Source organism: Oenanthe melanoleuca, chromosome 1A (genome assembly GCF_029582105.1).
Source record: "Oenanthe melanoleuca isolate GR-GAL-2019-014 chromosome 1A, OMel1.0, whole genome shotgun sequence".
Classification (NCBI taxonomy): domain Eukaryota; kingdom Metazoa; phylum Chordata; class Aves; order Passeriformes; family Muscicapidae; genus Oenanthe; species Oenanthe melanoleuca.
Genome location: NC_079334.1, coordinates 61,794,236 through 61,816,269, shown reverse-complemented (window position 1 = coordinate 61,816,269; position 22,034 = coordinate 61,794,236). Strand labels below are relative to the sequence as shown.

At 40.8% G+C, this 22,034-nt stretch overlaps 1 protein-coding gene across 1 annotated transcript in view; it reads left to right on the top strand.

Annotated features, from left to right (window-relative positions):
- Positions 1-21,218, top strand: part of SEMA3D (semaphorin 3D) — a 136,333-nt gene extending 115,115 nt beyond the window's left edge. Inside the window, exons 13-18 of the mRNA XM_056516344.1 lie at positions 2,180-2,268; positions 4,104-4,145; positions 5,359-5,516; positions 7,518-7,582; positions 9,740-9,879; positions 19,529-21,218. Of these exons, the coding sequence (XP_056372319.1) occupies positions 2,180-2,268; positions 4,104-4,145; positions 5,359-5,516; positions 7,518-7,582; positions 9,740-9,879; positions 19,529-19,942 (908 nt within the window). The 3' untranslated portion in view covers positions 19,943-21,218. The remainder of the gene's footprint in view (positions 1-2,179; positions 2,269-4,103; positions 4,146-5,358; positions 5,517-7,517; positions 7,583-9,739; positions 9,880-19,528) is intronic.
- Positions 21,219-22,034: the final 816 nt, after the last annotated feature.

The window sequence follows — 22,034 nt, the reverse complement described above, 5'->3', positions numbered from 1 at the left end:
CTCTCATTCTGTATAGGTCTTACAAAGCACTTTTCACTGGTAGATCTGAGTGCTTCAGTAAGGAGGTCATTGCCATTGTCCCCAGCTCAGAGAAGGTGAAACTGAGGTGCACAGGGGTGGCAAGGTTTATCAAGTGCAGTGGATGAGCTACTGCCATAAGCTGCAGGGAAATTAAGATTTCAGTTTGAATCTAGTGCTGTTGGATTTCCCAGCATTTTATCTGGCCTATGAGTAAATTTTGTCGTACAGCACAGTTTGATATGGGTGGATATTCTGAGAAAGGAGTGAATTGTCAGAGAGCTTCATCTCTTGTAACATGTGGGTTGTCCCAATCTTGAAGAATTTTCTATCTGTGTTACCCTATCCAGAAGTCTAGAGATAGCCTCTCTCTCAGAACTTTTATGTCTTTCAGCAAAATTGGTTTCACAGCTCTTGTCTTCCAAAAAAAGACAATGTCACAGACCCTCTGTGATTCCCAAGTTAGTTGAGTGGTGTCAGAGAAAAAAGGCACAATTTCATTAGAAAAGACCAATAAAGTGCTGTTTTCTCTCCTGCTGGCTGGTAAGGCTGGGGATGAGCTTTAGACATGATGATGGAAAATCCTTGTTGCTTTGTGAGACCAATATTAATATAGTCAACAAAGTAAAAGGAATTAATTCCCAAACTCTGATGCCTAGGATTTGGGAGTGATCACTGCTATTTACTAATCTTCTCAGACAGCTAAATTTTAAATTACTTTTTCTCACTCTTATCAGAAGAAGAGTTCACTTGTAAAACTGTACAAAATATTCTTTTAGTGGCTGAAGAGGCTGCTTTCAGATGTTTGCTGTCCTCCATTTTAAAATTTTTCATAGAAATAAAATTATATTGAGAGATCAGCAATCAAATACCCGAGGTTAACTGTTCCTACCTGGCACTAAGACAAACACTTCAAGTGTAAGTAGTCAAATTTAGAGGTGTAAGGCCAGCAAGTATCGTGCAGTCACTAGATGGCACTTCACAATATGCAGACATTTATTTTTCCGCAATGCTGTCCTAAAAAGTGAGTTTTCTTTCCTGTAAGTGCGTGGTTTTGTTCTGTTTTACCCTCTAAAATCATTGTAAGGAAAGAAATGAACTAAAAGATAAAATTTCAGTTACATAGAGAGACTGAATAAGGATATAACAAATAACCCAGGAGATGCTGAGCAGCAGAAGATCAGTAGCTTATTATATATTTGAATGTACACAACAAACTTGTACATGTGCAGGCTTTGGCAATTATGTCGAACAAACTCCGGAAAAAAGCTCTAATTCATAAGGCAAACTGTAGTAATTTACCTTTGATTGGTAATATGAACCTCAGTACTTTGGGAAAAGAAGAATGAAAATCTCATTCATTCCCTAATAGTGTATGATTTTTCATCATTTCAATACTATGCATAGAGCTTAGGACTAAGCTGCAGTGCGTCATTCCCACATCCCAGCACCCAACCCACTTCCCCTCAGCAATTCCTGAGTTCTTTTTAAGGCCATTCAAGGTTCACTAATGTGTAATGGTCTGACATGAAATGAGCAGCTATTTTTTTTCACCAAGTAAGAGTTCAGGTTAAAATTGATGAATAAATTTAACTTTAAAGAATTCTCTAGATGACTCCAAAGAAGTTAAATTAAGATTTTTTTGATAAAGGAATGTGGGTTTTTCTGAAAAAAAAATCCTTAAATGAAAAATAAATTTAAAAAGTTCATTGCTGAACTCCTTACATTAAACTGAAGCTTACTTCTGATTAAGGAGCTATACTGGAAACAAATGAATTCTATAAAAGAGAGGAAGTAATTTTCTGCCAATTTCATCCCCTGAGCTGGTTCTCTTTGGGCCCCAGTTCTGGCTCAGGGAAATGTGCAGAAACTTGTAGCTGGCAGCTTGGACATGCTTGCCTGTGTTTGTGTGTTTGTGTAGCAGGAGAGTTGGGCCATGCCTGCCAGGAGCAGCCTGTGACCGTGTTGGCTCAGCCATACAGCAAAACCATAAATGCGCTGTATGGAGAGAGCTCTGCAGGCAGCAGTGGATGCAGAGGGGATGGATGAGGTTGGAAAGCAACATCCCTCATGGATTAGCTTTATCTACAGGGCAGGAAATGGAGTGGCCCATACATATTGAGACATACCTGTGGGTTTACATAAGGCACATTTGTTTCAGATGTAGGCACAGTCCTGAAGGTTGTGAGCATCACAAAGGAGAAGTGGACTAAGGAGGAGGTGGTCCTGGAAGAGCTGCAGATATTCAAGGTAAGCACTAATAGGCACAGCATCAATTAAATATTATTCAGGGGACTTCATGGCCCAAACTGGCTTTGTCTGTCTGGTTGTTTGTTTACTGGAACTTGTTCAAGTTTCCAGAGGGACAGTACGTAAATTTTTAAATGCTTTGGTATTCTTTGGGCAAGTCAATAGAAAAATGTCCAAAACCAAACAGACCGTGATCTTTCATACCCATAGAAAGTCTCTTTTAGCCTGCTTTGTTCTAATTTGAAATCTTATTATGAGCCCACATTTTTTATTATTTATGCATATTAAAGTAGTAGTATTGTATTTTTAATGTAAAATTTTCTATGGTCCAATTGTCACTGCCAGTATTCTAGGTACAATCATATTTCTAAAAGAAAAACACACAAAATTCCATGAGTGTAGAGAAATCCTTTAAAATAACAACATTGGGAATTGAAAACATAAGGAAAATAAAAAAGAAGTTAGTTTTGATTATCAGTGTATTTAATTTATTGGTGAAGGCTGACTCAGTGTTTTTGACTGTTTTGATTTGGTTATTCTGTAACTAGAACCCAGCTAACAACAATGACTTCTTCATAAACATAGCTTGTAAAAACCCCAAGATTCTTTTTGTTGCACAGGCACAATTTCTGATTAACTTCAGTGCTGGTAAAGGAGCTGACATCAACATACTTTTGCATCAGAAAAATGGAAATCTTTGTCTTCCCTACTGATTTTCTTTTCTATCTATTAGTTTCTTTTTAGTTCTTTGCATTCTCACTTTGCGTTCTTCCCATCCTGCACATCTCTTCTTCAGTTTTCACTTTGCTTTTCCATCAAAGTTCTTCTGCATCCTCGGCATTTTGATTACTTTCTCACACATCCTCTCTCCTATGTGCTGTACAGCCCAAATTCTTGTCCATACTGAATACATGAATTTGGGATTTTTCTGAGTGTAAGCACAGGACCATTAGCAATTATTTCAAAGAGTTCATTCCTTCATATGCCTTTTGATATGTCATGTGTATGATGAAACTTTGATGTAAAGGATCTCTATGTCTTCTTCCCAGTGTCTTGGACACCAATTACAAATATCACTCAGAAAATACCAAGATTACTTAGTGGCCTGCCAAATAATGAGCAGTTCCAGTATGTGCACCAATTTGCTGCATTCTTAAAACATAACGTCAAGGGAAAATATGCCATATCATATTTAAAACAAAAAAGAGGTCATTTTTTTCCTACTCAGCAGACATTCCTTCAAATTTTTATTGGTAACATTTATAACTGTTACCTCTATGTTTTTGAATCCAGAAAATTGAAGGGGGTAATGGCTGAAAAAACATCCTTTATTTCCTCAAGCTGCATTAATATTAAACAGTAGGCTTAGATTAATCTGTTGGGTGATAGATAATACCATGAACTTTGTGCTGTTCTTTGTTCAGTCAGAGGCAAAAATTTCAGTGTCTCTCATAGCCATGAAATACATCCTGGTGCAGAGATCTGCCTGTGTATCCCTTAAATGGCAACTAAGCCTTTCAAATAGTGCTTAACATGAACTAAAGTTCAAGTGAAGGCTCATTGACCAGGATGGGGTAGATAGCAAACTCTGAGAATTAAAGTTAATTGTCTCCTTCCACTTGGGGAAAGTTATGGGAGTTATTTTTGGAAGCATGAATTTCTTGATTTTTTGTTGATTTTTTCATATTTGTTTATGCAAATGAACTATGTAACTTTATTATGAACTATGCAAATGAACCTGTAACTTTATTTACTTATTGTATGTTGTTTTGCTCTCTGTTTCACTAAGAGCAGGGAATTTGTAAACTAATACACCTTGCTATTTTATTTTTCAGCATCCTTCATTTATTTCAACCATGGAGATTTCTCAGAAACAGGTAATCATAATTTTGTTTAACTGCTAGAGGAATATGGGATACACTGAACACCTATTTGCCTGTTGCTTAAGGGCCAAGCTTTCCATGGACAGCTCTTAAAATGTAACTGGAAGGAAGGAGATATGTTTGCAATTGTTTGCCTGCCTAATTCCTATTTGCTTACAAACAGTAATTTGTGTACCCAGGCTGGTAATTACTCAGGGAAACAAACCTTTAGTCATATGGTAGTGGGATTTGTAAGTGAAGCCAATGCACATTCTTTTTCCAGCCTCCAGAAATACTTGTCTCTTTACAATCTAGTAATAAATTATTATTACGATTTTTGTTTGTATTTTTATTGGTAGTCAGGAGAGATCAGGGCCTCACTGTGCTAAAATTTGTATGCACACAACCAGTCCCCCTCCTCTAAAATTGCAGCCTGAGTCTGGGTGGTCCAACCCTGGCAGCGCAGGGGCCGGTCCCAGCGCGGTATCTCCTGATGGGAAGTGGTTTTATGGCAGCTCCAAGCTCTGGGATGGCTCCGTGCCTGTTCAGGAGACTCTGACACCAGAGCCACCCCTCCCTGACCCGCAGGAGTGGCCAGAGCAGCTCTGGCACCATGCAGCTCACTCACACAGGAGGAGGTATTTTTCCTTTCAGGCACGCACAGCACAGCTGGGTCCCATCTCCCATGAAAAAAGGTGGCAGGCCAGATGGAAGTGCTGCATGAGCCAGCTCCAGCCTGGACCACCCTTGGCTCCAGAGGCAATCCACTCACACGTTGGGGAGAGGGGAGTAACATTATCCTGTCCTACCTCGGGATCATATGCAGAACATGAAGTTTGTTCACACAAGGTCACCCCTAGTTCCCAGATTGTTAACAACATGGCTGTCCAGCCCCTCGTTTTTAAATGTGTTATTAAGCCATTCTTTCTGTGGTTTGCTTCTGATATTTTACTACAGCACACATCTAAAGGTGTGAGGGTGTTGAGTGCTGGTGTCTTTCCAGGACTGCAGTCCCCTTTCTTCTCTGCTGTGCTGCTGGGATGGATGGGCACTGGCCAGTTCACACTGAGCCCTGAGAAACATTTTACACTACAGGAGGAATTTTCCCCTTGTTTTACAAAATCTGGGATAAGGTTAAAAGTCTGCAAGTGTGGCAGTGAAGAAGGGAACTTTTTACACTGGCTACTTGGAGAACACTCCTAATTAATTCGCTTTGCCTGATTTGCAGCAACAATTGTACATTGGTTCCAGGGATGGATTGGTTCAGCTCTCTCTGCACAGATGTCACACGTATGGGAAGGCTTGTGCAGACTGCTGCCTTGCCAGAGACCCATACTGTGCCTGGGATGGAAACTCTTGTTCCAGATATGCCCCCACTTCTAAAAGGTAAGAAAAAAACACGATGTGCTGTAAAAGATCTTGCTGCTTGCAAGAATTTTAGATGCTCCAATTCATAACTTGTTGCCTTTTTACTTAGCATATCATTTGCCTTAAAATGTGATCATACTCTGGCCGTGTTTCACATTTCTGCTCGAAGAGCTGTGAAGACAACATAGCTTTGTTTAAGTGTGTGTGACAGTAACTTGGCTACTGCAGCTAACATCATAAATCCATCACTTTCCTTTTTTATGCTGAATGCTTTAAGGCACAAGATGCTCAGATGGAGGTCCAGGTTGTAGCTAACTCTGCCCAAGAGGCAAGAGCCTCTCTTAAGCTTCTGACTTTTTCATAGTAGTTAGAAAGCAGAGTTTAACATAGCATCCCAGAGTGGTCAGTAATAAAATATATTTAATTCTCTGACCTAACCCAACAATTGTATTTGTGGTCTAGCCATGAGAGGGAGACAGAGATTTAAGTACCATGATTTGACCACATTGGCAGCAGTCTTTCCACAGTGAAAGAATCTTCACATGAATTTTCTGTACCCACCAGCCAGGACAGCACCTTGGGTCTGGTTGGAGGAAGAGCACACTGCAGGGTCTAGCAGTGCAGTGCTAAGCTGCTGGATGTGTCTCCTGAAGTTTTTGGCTGATTTAGCTGGAGCCAGAGTCCTGCACAGCCTATTCATTCCACTTTGGACAAAGTCCTCCTGACAGTAATTCTTGCAGTGGGGATGCAGTTTGAGCTCAGGCTCTGGAATGACACTTTGTACCTTAGGGGTCACTGGGCTGGGTCCTGATCCATTGAAGTTAATGACTCATAAGTTATCATTTCATGGTGTCAAGAAACTTTATGTGTTCTCCCTCATAGCCAAAGCAAACTAAATTCAGAGAAGCATAAAGAAAAGGAGAAAAGCAAGTGTTCAGGCTCACTGCAAAGTCAGTGACACATGAGTCTTGCTGAATTCTGGGGTGGACTGGGACACGGAGATCGATGGTCCATGCTTTTTAACAGATGTGCAGCTTGGAGGGAAGGCCAAAAGTCTGTGTCTCCAAAACAAAGGATGGGTGACTGGCCCTGGGAATCCTGCAGTAGATCAGTTACTTGAATGTTTTCCTTCTGTGCTGAAAGTTTTGCTTCCAGCATGGCTACAGCTTTTGCCTAGTGGACTGATCAGCCTTGGCAACCTGCTGTCCTTCCAAGGCGCTGCTCTGTGCACGGGAGGTCCCACTGCTGCTGCTTGTGAGGAAAGAACCACTTCTTTCCTGGGTCTCCAATTCTACTGTAAAATTGAAAAAGCTTCCATTTTTTCCATAGCTCTTGTGAGATAAATGCAATCATGCACAGAGGAAAAGTTTACTTTCTTTTTAGTACTATTACACTGAAATGACAGTAAATCATGGTGAATTCATGTAACACACCCAGAGATTGGCAGGCAAGTCTCAGATCATTGCTTTATGTTCTTTCCATCCACAGAGATGAAAGATAACTAGATTTGTCAATTGTTTGTTAACAAACTAAAATACAGGCTCCTCTCTCCTCATTTTAATAATTAGTTTATTAGTCAGTATTACCTTGGGCTAATACTGAGCTTTATTTTCAATATCACCTCTTGAACTTCAGATCTTTTTCATGATCTACAGCATGGAATGTTTTTAGGTATTTGCATCATAGTGCACCCCACCATTAGAACCATGCTCCTAAAGCAAGTTTAGACATTCTCTGTCACTGTATTACACACTCTTTATTTTAGGCAGATTTTTTTCCTCTGGCTTTTTCCCCTCCCAGTGGTTTTCCCAAATCACAGGCTCTTCTCTTGATGTCAGTTATACAAATCTCTCTAGGCCACATGCTGCTTTGAGGGTGACTGGTTTTAGTTAAGACTGTAATTGTCAGCAGTAGGATGGGAGCAAAGCAAGTCCACATCTGCTGAGTTCCTCTGTATTTTGTTGTTGCATTCCAGCAATTATGTCTGAAGTGTTACAAGTTTGCATGCTCTTCCCATAGGCGAGCCAGAAGGCAGGATGTCAAGTATGGAGACCCAGTTGCACAGTGCTGGGATGTGGAAGACAGTGAGTATTTGTCACCTTTCTTGCTCTTTTGTCGCTTAGGCAGCAGATTTTGCTCTGAGGGTCTTTGCAAAACCTTGATAAGCTCAACAGAACACTTGCCTTTGCCACACTTCATGTCCATTACCCCTCCCACAGTTAAATTTTCAGAGCTGGAGCTGTTAAGGGACAGCCAGCATAGGATGTCACCCTTGCATTCCTTATGGGCAACCCTCCCCAGCACTCACACCAGGCAGGGGGATACACCCCTGGCACTAAAACATCACACACATCCCTGAAAGTAGCTGATGGAATGTGCATGATGCTCCATCCAGAAACTGGGCAGCAAATGCCACAAAGGAAGCCTGCAGGGTTGGGCAGGGAACATGCCATCTCCTCTGCCACTTGACACAGGTCCCAAGGCTGAGCTGCAGCTGCCAAACCAGCCCTTTCCCCTTCCCACAGCTACTTAAATACTCCTGTTATTAACAAGAACCTACCCCCTTCTCCCTGCCTGCTTCCCCCTCCCTTTCCCACACCCTCTTTTCAGATGCCAAAGGGTCTGGCTGCTCCTCTGGCATCTGCAGCCCTTCTCTCTCAGTGAACACTGTCAGTATGAAACCCTGCGGTTACACAGCAATCTCTGTGGCAGCATAAAATAAATGAATAGCATTCAAACCCAAGCGTGGCTTTGTCTGGGGTTCTTCTAGCTGCTTATTAAAGTGAACAATCCAGACAAAACAGTATTGATTGTATCACCACGTTGAGCACTGGCTTTGGGACAAGGCATCCCTTCCCACTGATCTCTGGTTATTCCGTGCCGCTGCGGTGCTGGGTGCCTGCTGCAGACCTCAGTGGGAGGCAGTGCAGAAATCAGAGCTGCTTGCCAGGGGATCAAAGCCTGAAGTCTGTTGCACAGTCTAGAGGGCTCTGACTGTACATGTGTGCTTGCAGACATAGTTAAAAAGTCAGGGTAAGATCTCATTTCCATCAAAGTCAATGACAAAACTCCTGTTTATCCCAAGGGCCAGAATTTCCTTGCTTGCTGCTTGCTGTGACTCTCCAAACACTGATATCTGAGACTGTGCAAAGCTCAAGGTTATAGAAACCATAGCAGAAAGGCTGACAGTGTCGCATTTTCCTGGAAGGATAAAGAGATATTGGAAGAGTGAGCTTTATTGTTATTAATTCTTTGCCTGACATAGTGCCATCATAAGCAATTTTGTGCACCTGGAGCAACTCTTGTGTGCCATAAACCTATGAAGCTGACCTTTGTCACTCCAGGCTCTTGGGTTATTTAGGCCATTTGTGATAATGAGTAATATTATGGTCTCCCAACTTATTCAAATTTGATGCTCCTCTGTGTGAGGTTCTCTCCCAGAGACTGTGTTGGGTGAATGAAGTTGTTTGGCTCTACCAAAATCATAGTGGCACAGGGAAATAATGCAGAGAGCTTTAATTTCTATAGATCTCATACAGGTATTTGTTATATTGAAAGCATGATCCAAAATTGTTTTAATTTTGGCTTGGAGCTAACTTCTGATTCAGGAGACACCAATGCTTTCACCTTCCCTTCTGCTATTCAGAGGACATAAGAAACAGCTTTAGTCTCTTGCTAAGGTAGATAAGACACAGATAAGACAGACTAGAAAGAAAAATGAAGATGCAGAGATTAGAAATTACTTGCTCAGATTTACAGAAGACCAAGAAAGGATTTCCAATCTCCTCATGGCTCCTTCAGTGTTTGTTCTGAAACATACTAAAGAGCATTTCAAATCACACTGAAGGGAGGCAAACTTCAGTTTACTTTAGCCCTGTGACTCCTTTGGGTGAACAAACCAGACCATACAATCTAACTTCAGCAGGTTTAGCTCAGGTTCCATTACTTAAAGGAAAAACACAGGTCAGATTTTAAATTCCTCATAGGTGAAAGCCCCAACTTTAAAACGGAGCAAGCTCATGATACAGATTTTATTGACCTCCTTAAAAACCAGTTGCACTGAAGGAAGGTTAGCAGCCGCCTCTAAATCCTCATAGTTATAGTTTAAGCTAAAAGTTAAGTTTCCTTTTGCGTTTTTATAATTCACTCACTCTTATAGCATCTGTTCTGAATCAGGCTGTTTTCCCATTGCTTTAAAAAGCAGGTCAGGGTTAATCTCCTGTACCATGTTTGCTTTCCAGGCATTAGTCATGAAACTGCTGATGAAAAGGTGATTTTTGGCATTGAATTTAATTCAACTTTTCTGGAATGTACTCCTAAGTCCCAGCAAGCCTCTATTAGGTGGTATGTTCAGCGCTCTGGAGAAGAACATCGAGAAGAGGTAAGTTATAATCATCAAGGCAGGTTTCCTCCATAGAGAATTCAGCTGAGCACTGAGAGGCAGGAGTTACTGGAACTAGTCAGAGTTCTACTTTTCCCTGCCTCACCTTAGGTATCACATAACATTCTGCTATCACCATTTAGGGCATGAAGTGGGGAAGAGAGAACACATTTGCACTGTATCATAGGCAGAGTTTGATACTTATTTTGACTTACCTGCTCATCCTAAAAAAAAAACATAAAAGGGGGATAATATAGATCAGTGATTAAAAGTCTAAGCTGTTTTGTCCAGTAAATAACACATTTGCTTCTGTAGGCAAAAGTATGTTCAAAACCCTATGTTTCAATAAAATCTCAGCTCTATTTAGTGTCTGATTGCTTTCCCTTACCATGTTAAGTAGTGTAGCTAACAATTGTGTGTATGGTTTGCTGCTTCTCTCCATCTTTCCCCAGAGGATGAATGGTCTGTGTGGTTAAAAGGCTTTTTATTTGCTTTTTTCTTGTTAGTGGAGTCTGAGATTTTTGCTTAAATGGCACTCTGCACTGATGCAGAGAATTCAGATTAAGGATTGCTCCTTGCATCTGGTGTAGAAAGCAGTGAGATTTGTGATAGCCCTTAATTCCTTTGAGATGCAGCTTTGGGGTCCTCACTGATGGAGAAGCTCTGGAGAAGCCTCCAGGTCGCTGCAAACCCTCTGCACAATTTCCTGATGATTTCTCTCTGAGCTAGTGACAAAGGGGCTCTCCAACATGACTGAAAGGTCAGTGTACTGGGACTGCTTTGGACTGGGTTTGTAAGTGAGTTTCAGACCTCAGGAGTTTTCATAGCCTTTCTCTTTCATGAGTGATTTTGTGTCTGAGGCCAAGTCCTGCTGGGAAGGCAACCATGGCAACAGGGAAGGAGAAAGGAAATGAGCTGCCCTTTCAAAGGATCTGGTCCCAGGTGCTAGATAAGCTTTTCTGTTAAATGTTCATCCAAGACAAAAATTAGTTTAAATGACAGGAACTATCAAACATAAACTGGTCTTCCACTCTCAGTGACAGTTCATCCTATGAGACTTCCTAAGTGCAGAGAACATGCTGGTCCTTTCCAAAGCCTGGGGAGGTGCAGGCCAGGGCAGGTGTCTGTGAGAGATGTGACTCATGGTAGTCACTCTACAGTTGCAGCCTCAGTTATGTTGTGGCACAGAAAGCCAGAGTTAGGGGATGCTTCTGCTTTTCTGCCAGGTAAGACAAAAACTTACAAGGCTGTATATTGACTGTAGCACTCCAGTACTTTTAATTTATTCCCCTTTTCTTACACGTGTTTTGGATTGACAAAACTTTTTCCCTCTGCTGGGGAAAAAAAACAGCTTAATTAATTTTTAGACAGGTGCATTAACACCAGAAGAAAGGGATTACTACTTTGAAATACTACCTCTACCCCCCCTTATAGCCCATATGTGGAAAAAAAATATGCCTTCTGATCAGATGGCCGCCCTCTCAGCCACAGGAGATTGAAGTGCACACCCAGGTAAAAGTGTGTAGACATTTAAAGACCTGGGGTTGTTCATTTTACTGAAATGGAGTTACCTTTACCCTCCTGTACAGGAGACTCTGTGCTCACATTCCTTAAGGCAGCAGTTTGTAAATGCACTCACATACTTGATCAGGGAAACAAATAAAGTACTTTCTTAATTCTTACCATGTGTTAAAGACTAATTTTAAAGTAAATTTAAGCAGATAGTTAACAGGTTTTTGACTTGGGGGACAGGGGGTGATTGTTCTTGTTATTTTTCTTTTCTTCTGTGTGTTGGTTTTTTGTTTTTTTTCTGAATGAGAAATTATGTCAAGTTTTCAGAAGACTCGATCATTTTAAAAATTATGTATTGCAACTATACTATGAACTACAAACTTTGCATAAATGAGCAAGTTCCCTGTGAAGAATGTAATATTTCTGTATCATAAGATATTACCCTTTCAAGACTTAAAAGCCTCTTTTGAAGGACTGCTTTTGAGTCTTTATCTGTGTCAATTTAAGAAAAAAAAAAGATATTATCAGTTGATTTTCGCATAAATCACAGGTTCAGCTAGGCCTCTGAAGGTCATTGGAACCAAGCTCAAGCTGTCTTTCTTGTTTGATTGTAGAACAAACTGCAGGTCAAACCAACTTTTGAGCAAATTTATGGCATGCTAATGTGCATAGCATAGCCTAAATTAAGGCTATACTCTTTCTTGGCACACTTTTTATTTCCATAAGATTTGTTGTGGCAGTGGCCTGGCCCCTCCTACTTGTTCTGAGCCAAATGCCACTTACCCTGGCCTGGTGATGTCCAATACAGCAGGACTGGCCAGCATGCCAAGGATGTGCACGTTGGGAGGGATTTAGGGAATGTGTGCTCATGTGTGGTGGCATTAGAAGCCCCAGCAAGCACACAAAATTCATCTTTGCACATTAACAGCAATGTTTACTGGGCTTGCTCTGTGTAAACAGTCTGACATCTGTTTGCATGAGAAAAGTAAATCTTTCCTGAAAGGCTGGATTAACCTCTGAGGCAAATTTAGTAGAAAATTTGAAGGAGAAATCTGCACAGATTTTCTACAATACGAATGTTAAAAGCAGGCAAAGAGCTTTTTGCCACACATTGTGCCTAAAGCTACAGCAGTGCCTCTGTGATCTAGTTTTGGTAAAAATCAACTCTTAGGCTGGTTTTGGGCTTTTTTTAGGTCGGGGTTTTGGGGGTTTCTTTGGTTGGTTTTTATTTTTTTCTGTCTGAAGATAATAGCCTATAGAAATGCATGTGCACACATTGATGATTAGAGGATCAGGTCACTTAATGACAGTGTATAGATACTAGTTTTGTTTGAAGCTTGCCAGAAAATTCTAATAATAACAATTTCTAGTATTTTGACCCAGCTTAGTTTCAGGATCCTAAGAAATTGAACTCCTGAACAAACTCAGTTTGCATATATTGTATTGGTAGATACCATTTTTAGAAGAAACAGAAAAAAGAAGCTTTTTGTTCACTTTTTAAAAGAACTATATTCATGTAGAAGTTACATGTTTTAAAATGCATAAAGTAAAAATGCCTAATTTCATTTATGGATCCCTAAATGACTGATCAAGTCTGTAGAGATGCTGAGCAATCATTTCTCCTACTTGATGAAATGAGGGTGAAATGGTTAAAATGTTAATCCCTTAATAATTTGCAGATCCAGAAATTGAGGTTTCCAGGTTTTCTAACTTGACTTACCAGTGAAAATGAGTTCATCAGCATAAAAACCTGATTGGAGACCTTCCTAGAAAATCCAAAGAGCAGAGTAATTGACTTTCTATTCAAAGTATTTCAGTTTGACAAAAATACCATATGTGACAGAAACAGTGAGGTCATATTTAATGTATAGCTTGATCTTTGCTCAACCAATGCATTACCATAATTTTTCCCATTACAATTATATTTTCTGCTCTCTCTGTCTCCCTTCCTGCAGCAGATTTCTCAAATAACACTGTGCATTCTTTTAGTGCATGTCTCAGCAGTGTAACTTATTGTGATGACGATACCATGCTTTGCAAATGACTCCACACACCTGGAACTTAGGTTACGGACTTTTAGTTCCAGGGCTGGAACTGTAATGTCTCAGCAAGTCTTTAAACTTGGCTTTACAAAGAGATGGCTTTGCACTGTCCCAGGCAGGCACTGCAGCTTCCTGAGGGAAGGGAAAGGGCAAAATCCAGACTAGATGGGAAGCATTTGGCCCAGCAGGATGTCCCCGACATTTCACCCTTAAGGTCATGGTTCAGAATGTGACTTCCAGGCAGAGCAACCTGTGGGGAGGGACAGGATCTCCTGTGGCACAGAAGCTGTCACCAGGTCATTTTGCTGCCAGTGGGAGTACATTTCCCTGTAGTTTAGGGCTGTTTTAAGGTCAGGAGTCAAATATCTAGTGCTTTTGTGGTTAGTGTTGCTCACGCAATTGATCATGTTTGTTCCTGTGCGTGCAGCGTTAGTCACTGGGATGACGGAGAGTGTTTCAGTGCCTGGAGTTCATAAAAAACTCTGGGGACGTCATCTGTTCATAGTGTCTTGAACTGCTGAAGCTCTCTGAAGCTTTAAACAGATACTAGTTATTTCTCAAAAAAAAGTCCTGTGGTTTTTTATGTGTATAATATGTGTCAGGACTGCAAAAAGCAAATGCTTGGCTCCCTACTAAGGCATCAGTTTTGGTGCCTCGGTGCTCTGAAAAGCATCAGCCCCTCTGCTTTAGGCTGCACTTCACCCTGAGTCTCCTGTGACTCCACCTCAGCAGCAGGGGACAGAAGAAACCATATGGTCTAAAATGGCAGAATAGGTGCAGATCACTTTTAATTTTCTTCTTTCTGCTCTGCTCATACCTGGTGGCAAAAATAAATCCACCAAAATTCATGGGGACATTCCAGTTTCCCCTTCAGCAGTTCTCACACTTTCCACATTCCTGCCCCACAGCCCAGACTGTGTTTTTCTGATGGACCAAACTTAGGGATCATCTGGTATTTTGATAGATACAGCAGCTGGACCCGCTTTTGGGCAGGACATTTTGCAAGGCACAACATTGTGACCTAGCTCCCCCATCAGAGCAAGGAAATGTTCATTCCATATTTTAGGTATTTTTTTCAGTTTATCCAAGACGTAAGTTTCCATATCTTTTTGCATCTGGAGGTTTTTGCGTCATGATGACAACTTCCTTTATTACAAACATCTGGTCTAGCAAAATCTTAAGAAAAAAGGCCACAGATTCAGTGCTAGCCCTGAAATATAAGAGTTGGGTGATGGCTGAGTAAGGCAGAGGATACACAGCAAGAACTAAATTTCCAGGACTACCTTCTGTCAGGGGAGTGTAATTCAGTGTTTGAATCTTTAGTGTAGTGTCATGCTATGACCAGGGAAGCCTCCACACTTTAGGTCAATGAGAAAGAAGGTCAAGAGAGTTGGAAAAAAGAAAAAAAAAAAAAAAAAAAAAAAAAGAGATTAATTCTGTAGTCTAAGGGCTACTTATAGTTCTCATGCTTTCATTCTTTTATTTTACTATATAACTCATGGACTTTTCTTGAGTGTCTTAAGTATGACTAGTATTTTTTGCAATTTCATGGGAAAAGAGGAGAATTAACTCTGAACTGAGTGACATTTCTGATTTGATTTGCTTATATTGGAGGAGTGATAGGAATGGAGGAGGTTAAAGTCTAGTCTAAGAGTGAGAAGTAAACTTCACCTTGAAACTAACAGGAATCATGCGTTTCCATAATGACATTGTACCAGCAACACATTCTTCATTTTTCCTGAGGCTGTTGGTAAATAAAAAAGATGTTAAAAAAAATTAACTCTACAGCTGTGTTGTAGCAAAATTGTTATTTTCCCATACAAGAAAAACAGTCATGTGTAACAATAATGTCAGAAAAACCCTAGAGTGATCTTTATTTCCAGTCAAATGATGAGGATGAAAAAGAGAACAATAGAAAAACAAAGATGAATGTGAATTCTCTGCAAATGTTTCTCATTTTCTTTTCTCTTTCTCTCAATTTGTTCAGGGGTTGCAGCTAACCCATGATTAGTCCAGCTTTACCTCTAACATTTTTTCACATGTTGATTAATGAGGAAAGGCAGGCTTTGAAGCCACTTTCCTCTCCCAGACAGGTGCAGTGTTTTAACTGTGAAAGAGTTGACATGTGAATTATTTGTAAGAGGGAGCTATCTAAACACATTATTAGCAAAGGACAAAAAGCATTCACCTAACCTGGTGCCACAGCACTTTCAAATCCTTGGTTGTTTTCCAGCTTACTGATTGTTTAAAGATTTGCCATCATTATTGGCAATATTTATTTTTTTCCCCATTGTTAAATTCAGGTTGTGAAAATCAAATGTTAGATTTGCATGGGGATCTTTTCCCTTTGTCATGCATTGCCAGTATCTATGGCATGTGCCATAAGTCAGGTAGTGTAATTTTTGGAAAACTTCTGTGCTTATCATGAAGGATGAAAGTACAGTTTGTTGATATGATCTTGTCAAAAATTGGCTCCTGTTTCACTAAGAAAAGAAACCTATTGGTAATCAATTGCTTTGTTTTTTGTGATTTTTAAGTTGTTTCCTATGGAACAAAATCATGTCTCTCATGTTAAAGTTTTATTGTACGCTCAAATTTAAGGAAATGTCAGGAAGCTTTTATGAATTTAAGCCTGTGTAGTTCTGAATGTTAAATCCTATTTAGAAATATTTTAGAAGAGTTACTGATTTTAACATGGTGGGGAGTGAAACAGTGAATCCACAGTTGAAAAAAACAAAATTTCTTTTATCTAAGTAGTTTTTTCATTTTCCTCAGAATTTAATAAAATATATTTTACATCTATAGGTCAGGAACCAAAGACCACATTAAACATTCAAGTGAAAGGTTAAAGATCTACTACCAAGTAATGAAATGCCAGGTGTTTATGAAACTCCAGAGCCCTGTGGGGAGGAAAGCAGAGAGGAAAGACAGGAGGAGTTCTGAACCTATGGGTAAAACAACATAAACAGGATACCAAAAAGAGAAGTGAGGGGGAAAGCAGTAATGAAGTGTTGCTCAGTATGTGTGAAATCGGAGCCATAATTTTATCCTGCCAGAGGATAAGAAAGGAATGAACAATGAAGGCACAAGGAGGAGGTGACAGTCACCCTAAATCAATGTCCAAGGTTAACACAGGACACTGTGTAGGAGCACTGCTTCATTAAAAATAGGAGTCATGATGGGCTGGGATTAAGGGACGTAACCTATTTAGACTTTCACCTTTCTCTGCAGTATCCCAAGGTAGACAGGGGGACAGCTCCATCAGTTAACACATTTATGACTAAAAAGTGACGGCTTTTACACAAATGGCAAGTAGTTATGAGTAGCAGGGTGCTGGACTTGGGGGTCCAGCGATCCTTTCAAGCCTAGGTCTGCCATTATTCTGCCTTTCTTTCACTGAAAAGAGGCAAAGCCCTAGAGAGGGCACTTAGGACTGGCACCCAGCCAGCCAGAACAGCCAGCTGGAGCCTTTCCAAGTGTGGGAGGTGCACAGCTGTCAAGAAGCTCTAGACTACAATACTGGCAGAGCCACTGGCAGGCAGATGCTACTGCTGCGATTGCATCAAGCCCCAAGCTCAAAGACATCAGTCCTGTTTTCACTCAGACAATGTGGGAACTTGCACAGTGCCTTATGAAACCCAAATGTCTGGAAGTTAGCTGCTTCTTCCCATGTTTTTCCCTCAGTTTCCCAAACTTAGATCTTCATGAAGCCTGGGCAGAAGAAAGGAATTTCCTTCTTGTGTTGCAAAATCCAGGCCTCCAAGCACTTCCACCTGGTGCCTGCTCCTGCTGCTCTCTGTGGAGCACAGCACCAAAGGAAGCACCTGCCCTAGACATATTTCTGCCTACAGATCCTTATTTGTGGATTCTGTTGTCAATTTTATGCTCCTGTTTTTACTGTAAAAAAGGAACATTTACTTGGAGTGAAGTGTCACTAACTGATCCAGTTCAGAACTAGTGCCCTGTGCTGTGGGTTCTATGAAAGAAGAGCAGCCTTTTCTAGTTTGTCTCCCTGTTATCTTCTGTGCATGTGCTTGTGACTTGACCACAATTTCTCTGGTTTAAACTCAGTGTGGTAAATCAGAAGTAGCTTGTGCTCATGTAGCACCTGTTGTCAGGACAATCGATTTTCCAGGAATTTCCTGAAATTTGTATCATTTCACCCTCTGGGCACTGAGTAGACATGCTTATATACAGTTTACAAACAATGAAACTAAAGCTCTCAACACCAACAAATGGGGGCAGGAGCAAAAAAATACTTGGCCAGAGGAGCAGACAACCAGAGCTACAATCTGACCTGCTTTTGTGGCAGCTGATTTCTTGTGTCTGCTGCTCTTGTATCAGTGGCAGTACATAGGCCTGTATCCATCCATCCATATGACTTTGCCTGCATACCTGTCAAATCCATATGTTACTGAAGACTGTTACAGCTGAAGCAGTAGGAAAAAAAGCCTCTGTCTCTGGTTGTATTATATTTATGTGTATTGTTTTTCTGATGATCTCAATATGGTCTCTCAAGTGTTTTTTAAAAATTTTTTTCAAAGTCATTGTCATAGAAACTTAGAAAAAGGTAAAGCTGAAAGCTCTGGAAGGTCATCTCATCCATCTCTTTGCTTCAAGAGACTCTATTATGATAAAGTACTAGTGAGTTAGAATCATAACAGATGGAGAATCATATGTATGTATAAATTTTTTCCCATGGAGTAGCAGAGGGAATCATGTGCAGATTTTTTACATAAAGAAACAGTGTGTAGCTTACCCACTGTGAATAAATCTAATTTAGTCATCTTTATGCCTCCCTGATCTTCATCCTCTGAAGTTTGCTGGAGGGTCAGATGTGCACTCTGGGAAATTTTGCAGATTCTGTGTTGGTTCTTTCTGCCCCCAGACCCCCCCTTCCCAAGCTCAGTACCCAGGCTCGAGCTGAAGTTTCCCCCTCGTAGAGATGCCACCAGCAGAGCCAGGTCTGTGGGTGCTGGCTGTGCTGCAGCCTCTGTGTGGCAGCAGAACACAGCACACCTGGGAGGGAACAGCTCGGGACAAACCCGCATCGTTTTCAAAGGAAGGGCTGGTGTTGGGAGTCAGGGCTCTGCTTTCTACTTCCACCTCTGCTACTAATCTTTATATGGTCTTTGGCAAATCACTTACCTTCTATGTTTCCCAGATGCAAAAATACTTAGGTGCCCAGTGCCCCATCCTGTTTTATGGTTTGGTTTTGGTTTGTTTTGTTTGTCTTTTTTTTGAGGAGGGACGCTATTTTTAAATATATGTTATTTTAAAAATAATTTTCAGATTACCAGATCCATACCTTACCTGACAGTGTTATTAGTCTAAGGTAAAATTTACTTTTAACCTGTGAGACTCTGCATTTTTTAAAATATTTCTGTTCTTAAATGAAATTACACCTCCATGCTGTCAGGCTTCAGCTCCCACTTGCAATCTTATTCTTTTGTTTGGAGTTTTGGGGTTTTTTATTCTTATTTTTTTTAAGTTATTCTCCATAGATCTTAACAATAAAAGAACTGTTCTTTGTTGTATTCATCCAGCCTTATCGCCTGCTTTTAATCACATCTCAGTAAGTCAAAGCCAGGATCAACTTCCTTTTGTAAAACTTGGTTGAAGAAATCAGAAACACAGCATTTCACTGTAAAAATAAGTAGTAGTATTCATATTCATTGTAACATGGGCTCACCACTACAGATATATACAAGCTCTCTGGTATTTTGGGTGTATTACAGATACCTCAAAAAGAGCATTTAAAAAAAGAATGGGATTTGTGGCAGTAAATAGGTCCCCTTCTTTGGAGAATGCTTCACTCACTGCACTGTGGTGTGATGAGTGCTGCTGTCTGTCCTGTCAGCTGTGCAGCATGTGTCCTTTGCTACTGCATGCCGAGTGTCCGTGATCCAGATGTTGCAGTTAGGAACAGGACCTGGGCTTTGGAGGAGCTGCTGGTGTCTGTCCCAGCTGCACTGTAGGGGTGGGACACGCCATGTGCCAGCCAGGCCTTGTCCCCACCTCAGCACAGCACTGACACACATCTCTTTCTGACAGTGAGACTCACTCCTGTGTTCTTTTCTTGTCCAACCCCACAGCTGAAGGCTGACGAAAGGATCATTAAAACGGAGCACGGGCTGCTGATCCGCAGCTTGCAGAGGAGGGATGCAGGAGCCTATTTTTGCAAAGCCCAGGAGCACACCTTTGTTCACACCATCGTGAAGCTGAACTTAAATGTCATCGAGAATGGACAGATGGAAAGCACTCAGAAGACTGAGGACGAGGAGGGCCGGGTGAGGGATTTGCTGACGGAGTCCCGGCTGAGGTACAAGGACTACATCCAGCTCGTCAGCAGCCCCAGCTTTAGCCTGGACGAGTACTGTGAACAGATGTGGCACCGGGAGAAGCGGCGGCAGCGGAACAAAGGTGGTGCCAAATGGAAGCATGTGCAGGAGATGAAAAAAAAGCGAAACCGAAGGCACCACGAGCCAGCCAGGCCACCATCGACGTAGTTCGTAAATGCTATTTAAAGGACATTTTCCATTAAAAAAAAAAATACTGTGTTCTGGTTTTGTGCATCTTGCCTATGAATTAGTACTGCTTCTTCTTGAAATCAGAAAACTTACCATCACTATTAATCTGTGTGAGAATGTACAGTGGGATTCAATGCCAAATGAGATGTTCCTTATTGGAGTGCCACAGACCAGGCAATAATTTCAAATGCATTCATTAAAAAAGAAAAAGTGTACACTTTTAGCTAATTTCTGGGTAGCCTTAGACTGCGTGAGCTTTACTTCCTTCATAATTTTCACATAGGATTTAGTGTTTGTGTTCCCATATTAACATTTGCTGCCACATTCCACCCCAGAGGTGGCTACATTTCAGGGGAAGGCAGATGTACTTCCAGTTCTTTGGCATCTTTCTGAATAAGAAGCATGGTAGAAATGTGTGACAGATCTGCAAAAATATCCACTAATTTACCCACTGGGCCTGTATACAGGCACATGAGTGAGGTTTGCTAGCACAGAGAGGCACAGCAAAAAATCAAATTAAGTTTTGGCTTAGGGACAGCATTCACTCTCCCCATAAAACAGAGAAAGCATAATCATGGTTTAAGAGAGGGGAATTATCGAGCGTTACTCGTTAATGTTTGAGTAGCCACCAGTTTGCAGTCCATCTGCTGAAATGAAATGTTGACTCTAATTGAAATTGCCACCGAGATGCTTGGGAGTAAATTTCTGAAGTGGTGCATGGGAGGTATATGCACAAATCCTATTAACAAATAATGGGACTCCTGCCTGCACCTCTCCTATGTCTCTAAAGGGTTGACTCTGACTGTTTCTCTGGCCCTTTGCTAGCTTTGTTTTTTGCAGAGGAAAAGAAAATTAAAAGACAACAAGAAGGCTAAAGTGAAAGACGATGAGGGAAATATGTAGTGGCTGAGACCAGTGCTCTTGACACGGAGCTGACATTCCTCAGATGCGTGTATTCTTTGGGATTTTTTCTCAAAGGTCTTATGTATTTTTAAGTTGAAAATTTGCATTGTTGGAATTAATACTTTTATTATAATTAAGTAAGAGATGTCCATGTGTAAATAAAACTTGTAAGTTAGAAATTTGCTGTACACCATAATTTCATTTGTAAAGTGTTCCTTGTTCCTTGGTTTATATTTTGAGTTTAATAATGTAAATTTTTACACATAAGCAAGAAATACTGGCCTCATCCTTGTCTGTTTTACCTCAATATTATTAAATTGATTTTATTCCTGATATGCAGCAACAAACACAAGCTCGAAATCAGGCCTAGTGTCTCCTCTTGTGAATCACAGCTCCCCTCTCTTCCATCTAACGTCCCTCCGTTTTGCCTTTCACGCCTTTTTGAGTGTGAAATGACAAATTAGCCACTTCCTCACATGGAAGATAGCTTTGATGGATACCAAAATGACAGACTTTACTTGTTTCTCATGCATTCTGTAGATCTTGAGAGCAAAGTCTGTGGGAAACCCATGCAATTGATGTGCACCTCATTAAGGGACCAAAACTGTTGGCTCTGAAGCCCTTGCCCGTGCTGGTGTTTGTGTGTGCATTCAGGCACAGATCTAAAATTGTGAAGGTCCAATTTGCATCGCTGTTCATTTCCTCTCTGTTGAAAGTCGGATATGGCAAAGTGTTTGTCAGATTTCAGAAAGGAATCTCAGCTTACCCACATTTCTTGTAAAACCCGAAAGCTGCATTTGCATGTGTTGTACAAAAGCCAGCGATACCATATGTCATTAATTTTAGATGCTTTTTGAATAGGAGATGTATGAGTTAATTAGGAGATATTAGATAGCATGCGTACAATGCTTTGATAGTGTAAAGCACTGAGTGCTAAATATTACAAAATACATCTGTGGGGAGGAGGGAATTTCTCAGCACAGGACCTTTAATCAGCAGAAAGACTGATGCTGAAGATACTAACCAGTTGTACAGTACTTTGAGAACATGCAGAGAACGTTTTGGCATTTTTGCTGCAAAATAATGTAGACCAGGCATTTCACAAGAGGCTCATCAATTTGGGTACCTTGATTTTAAGGTCAATTAAGACTCCTTAGAGAAAGTATGG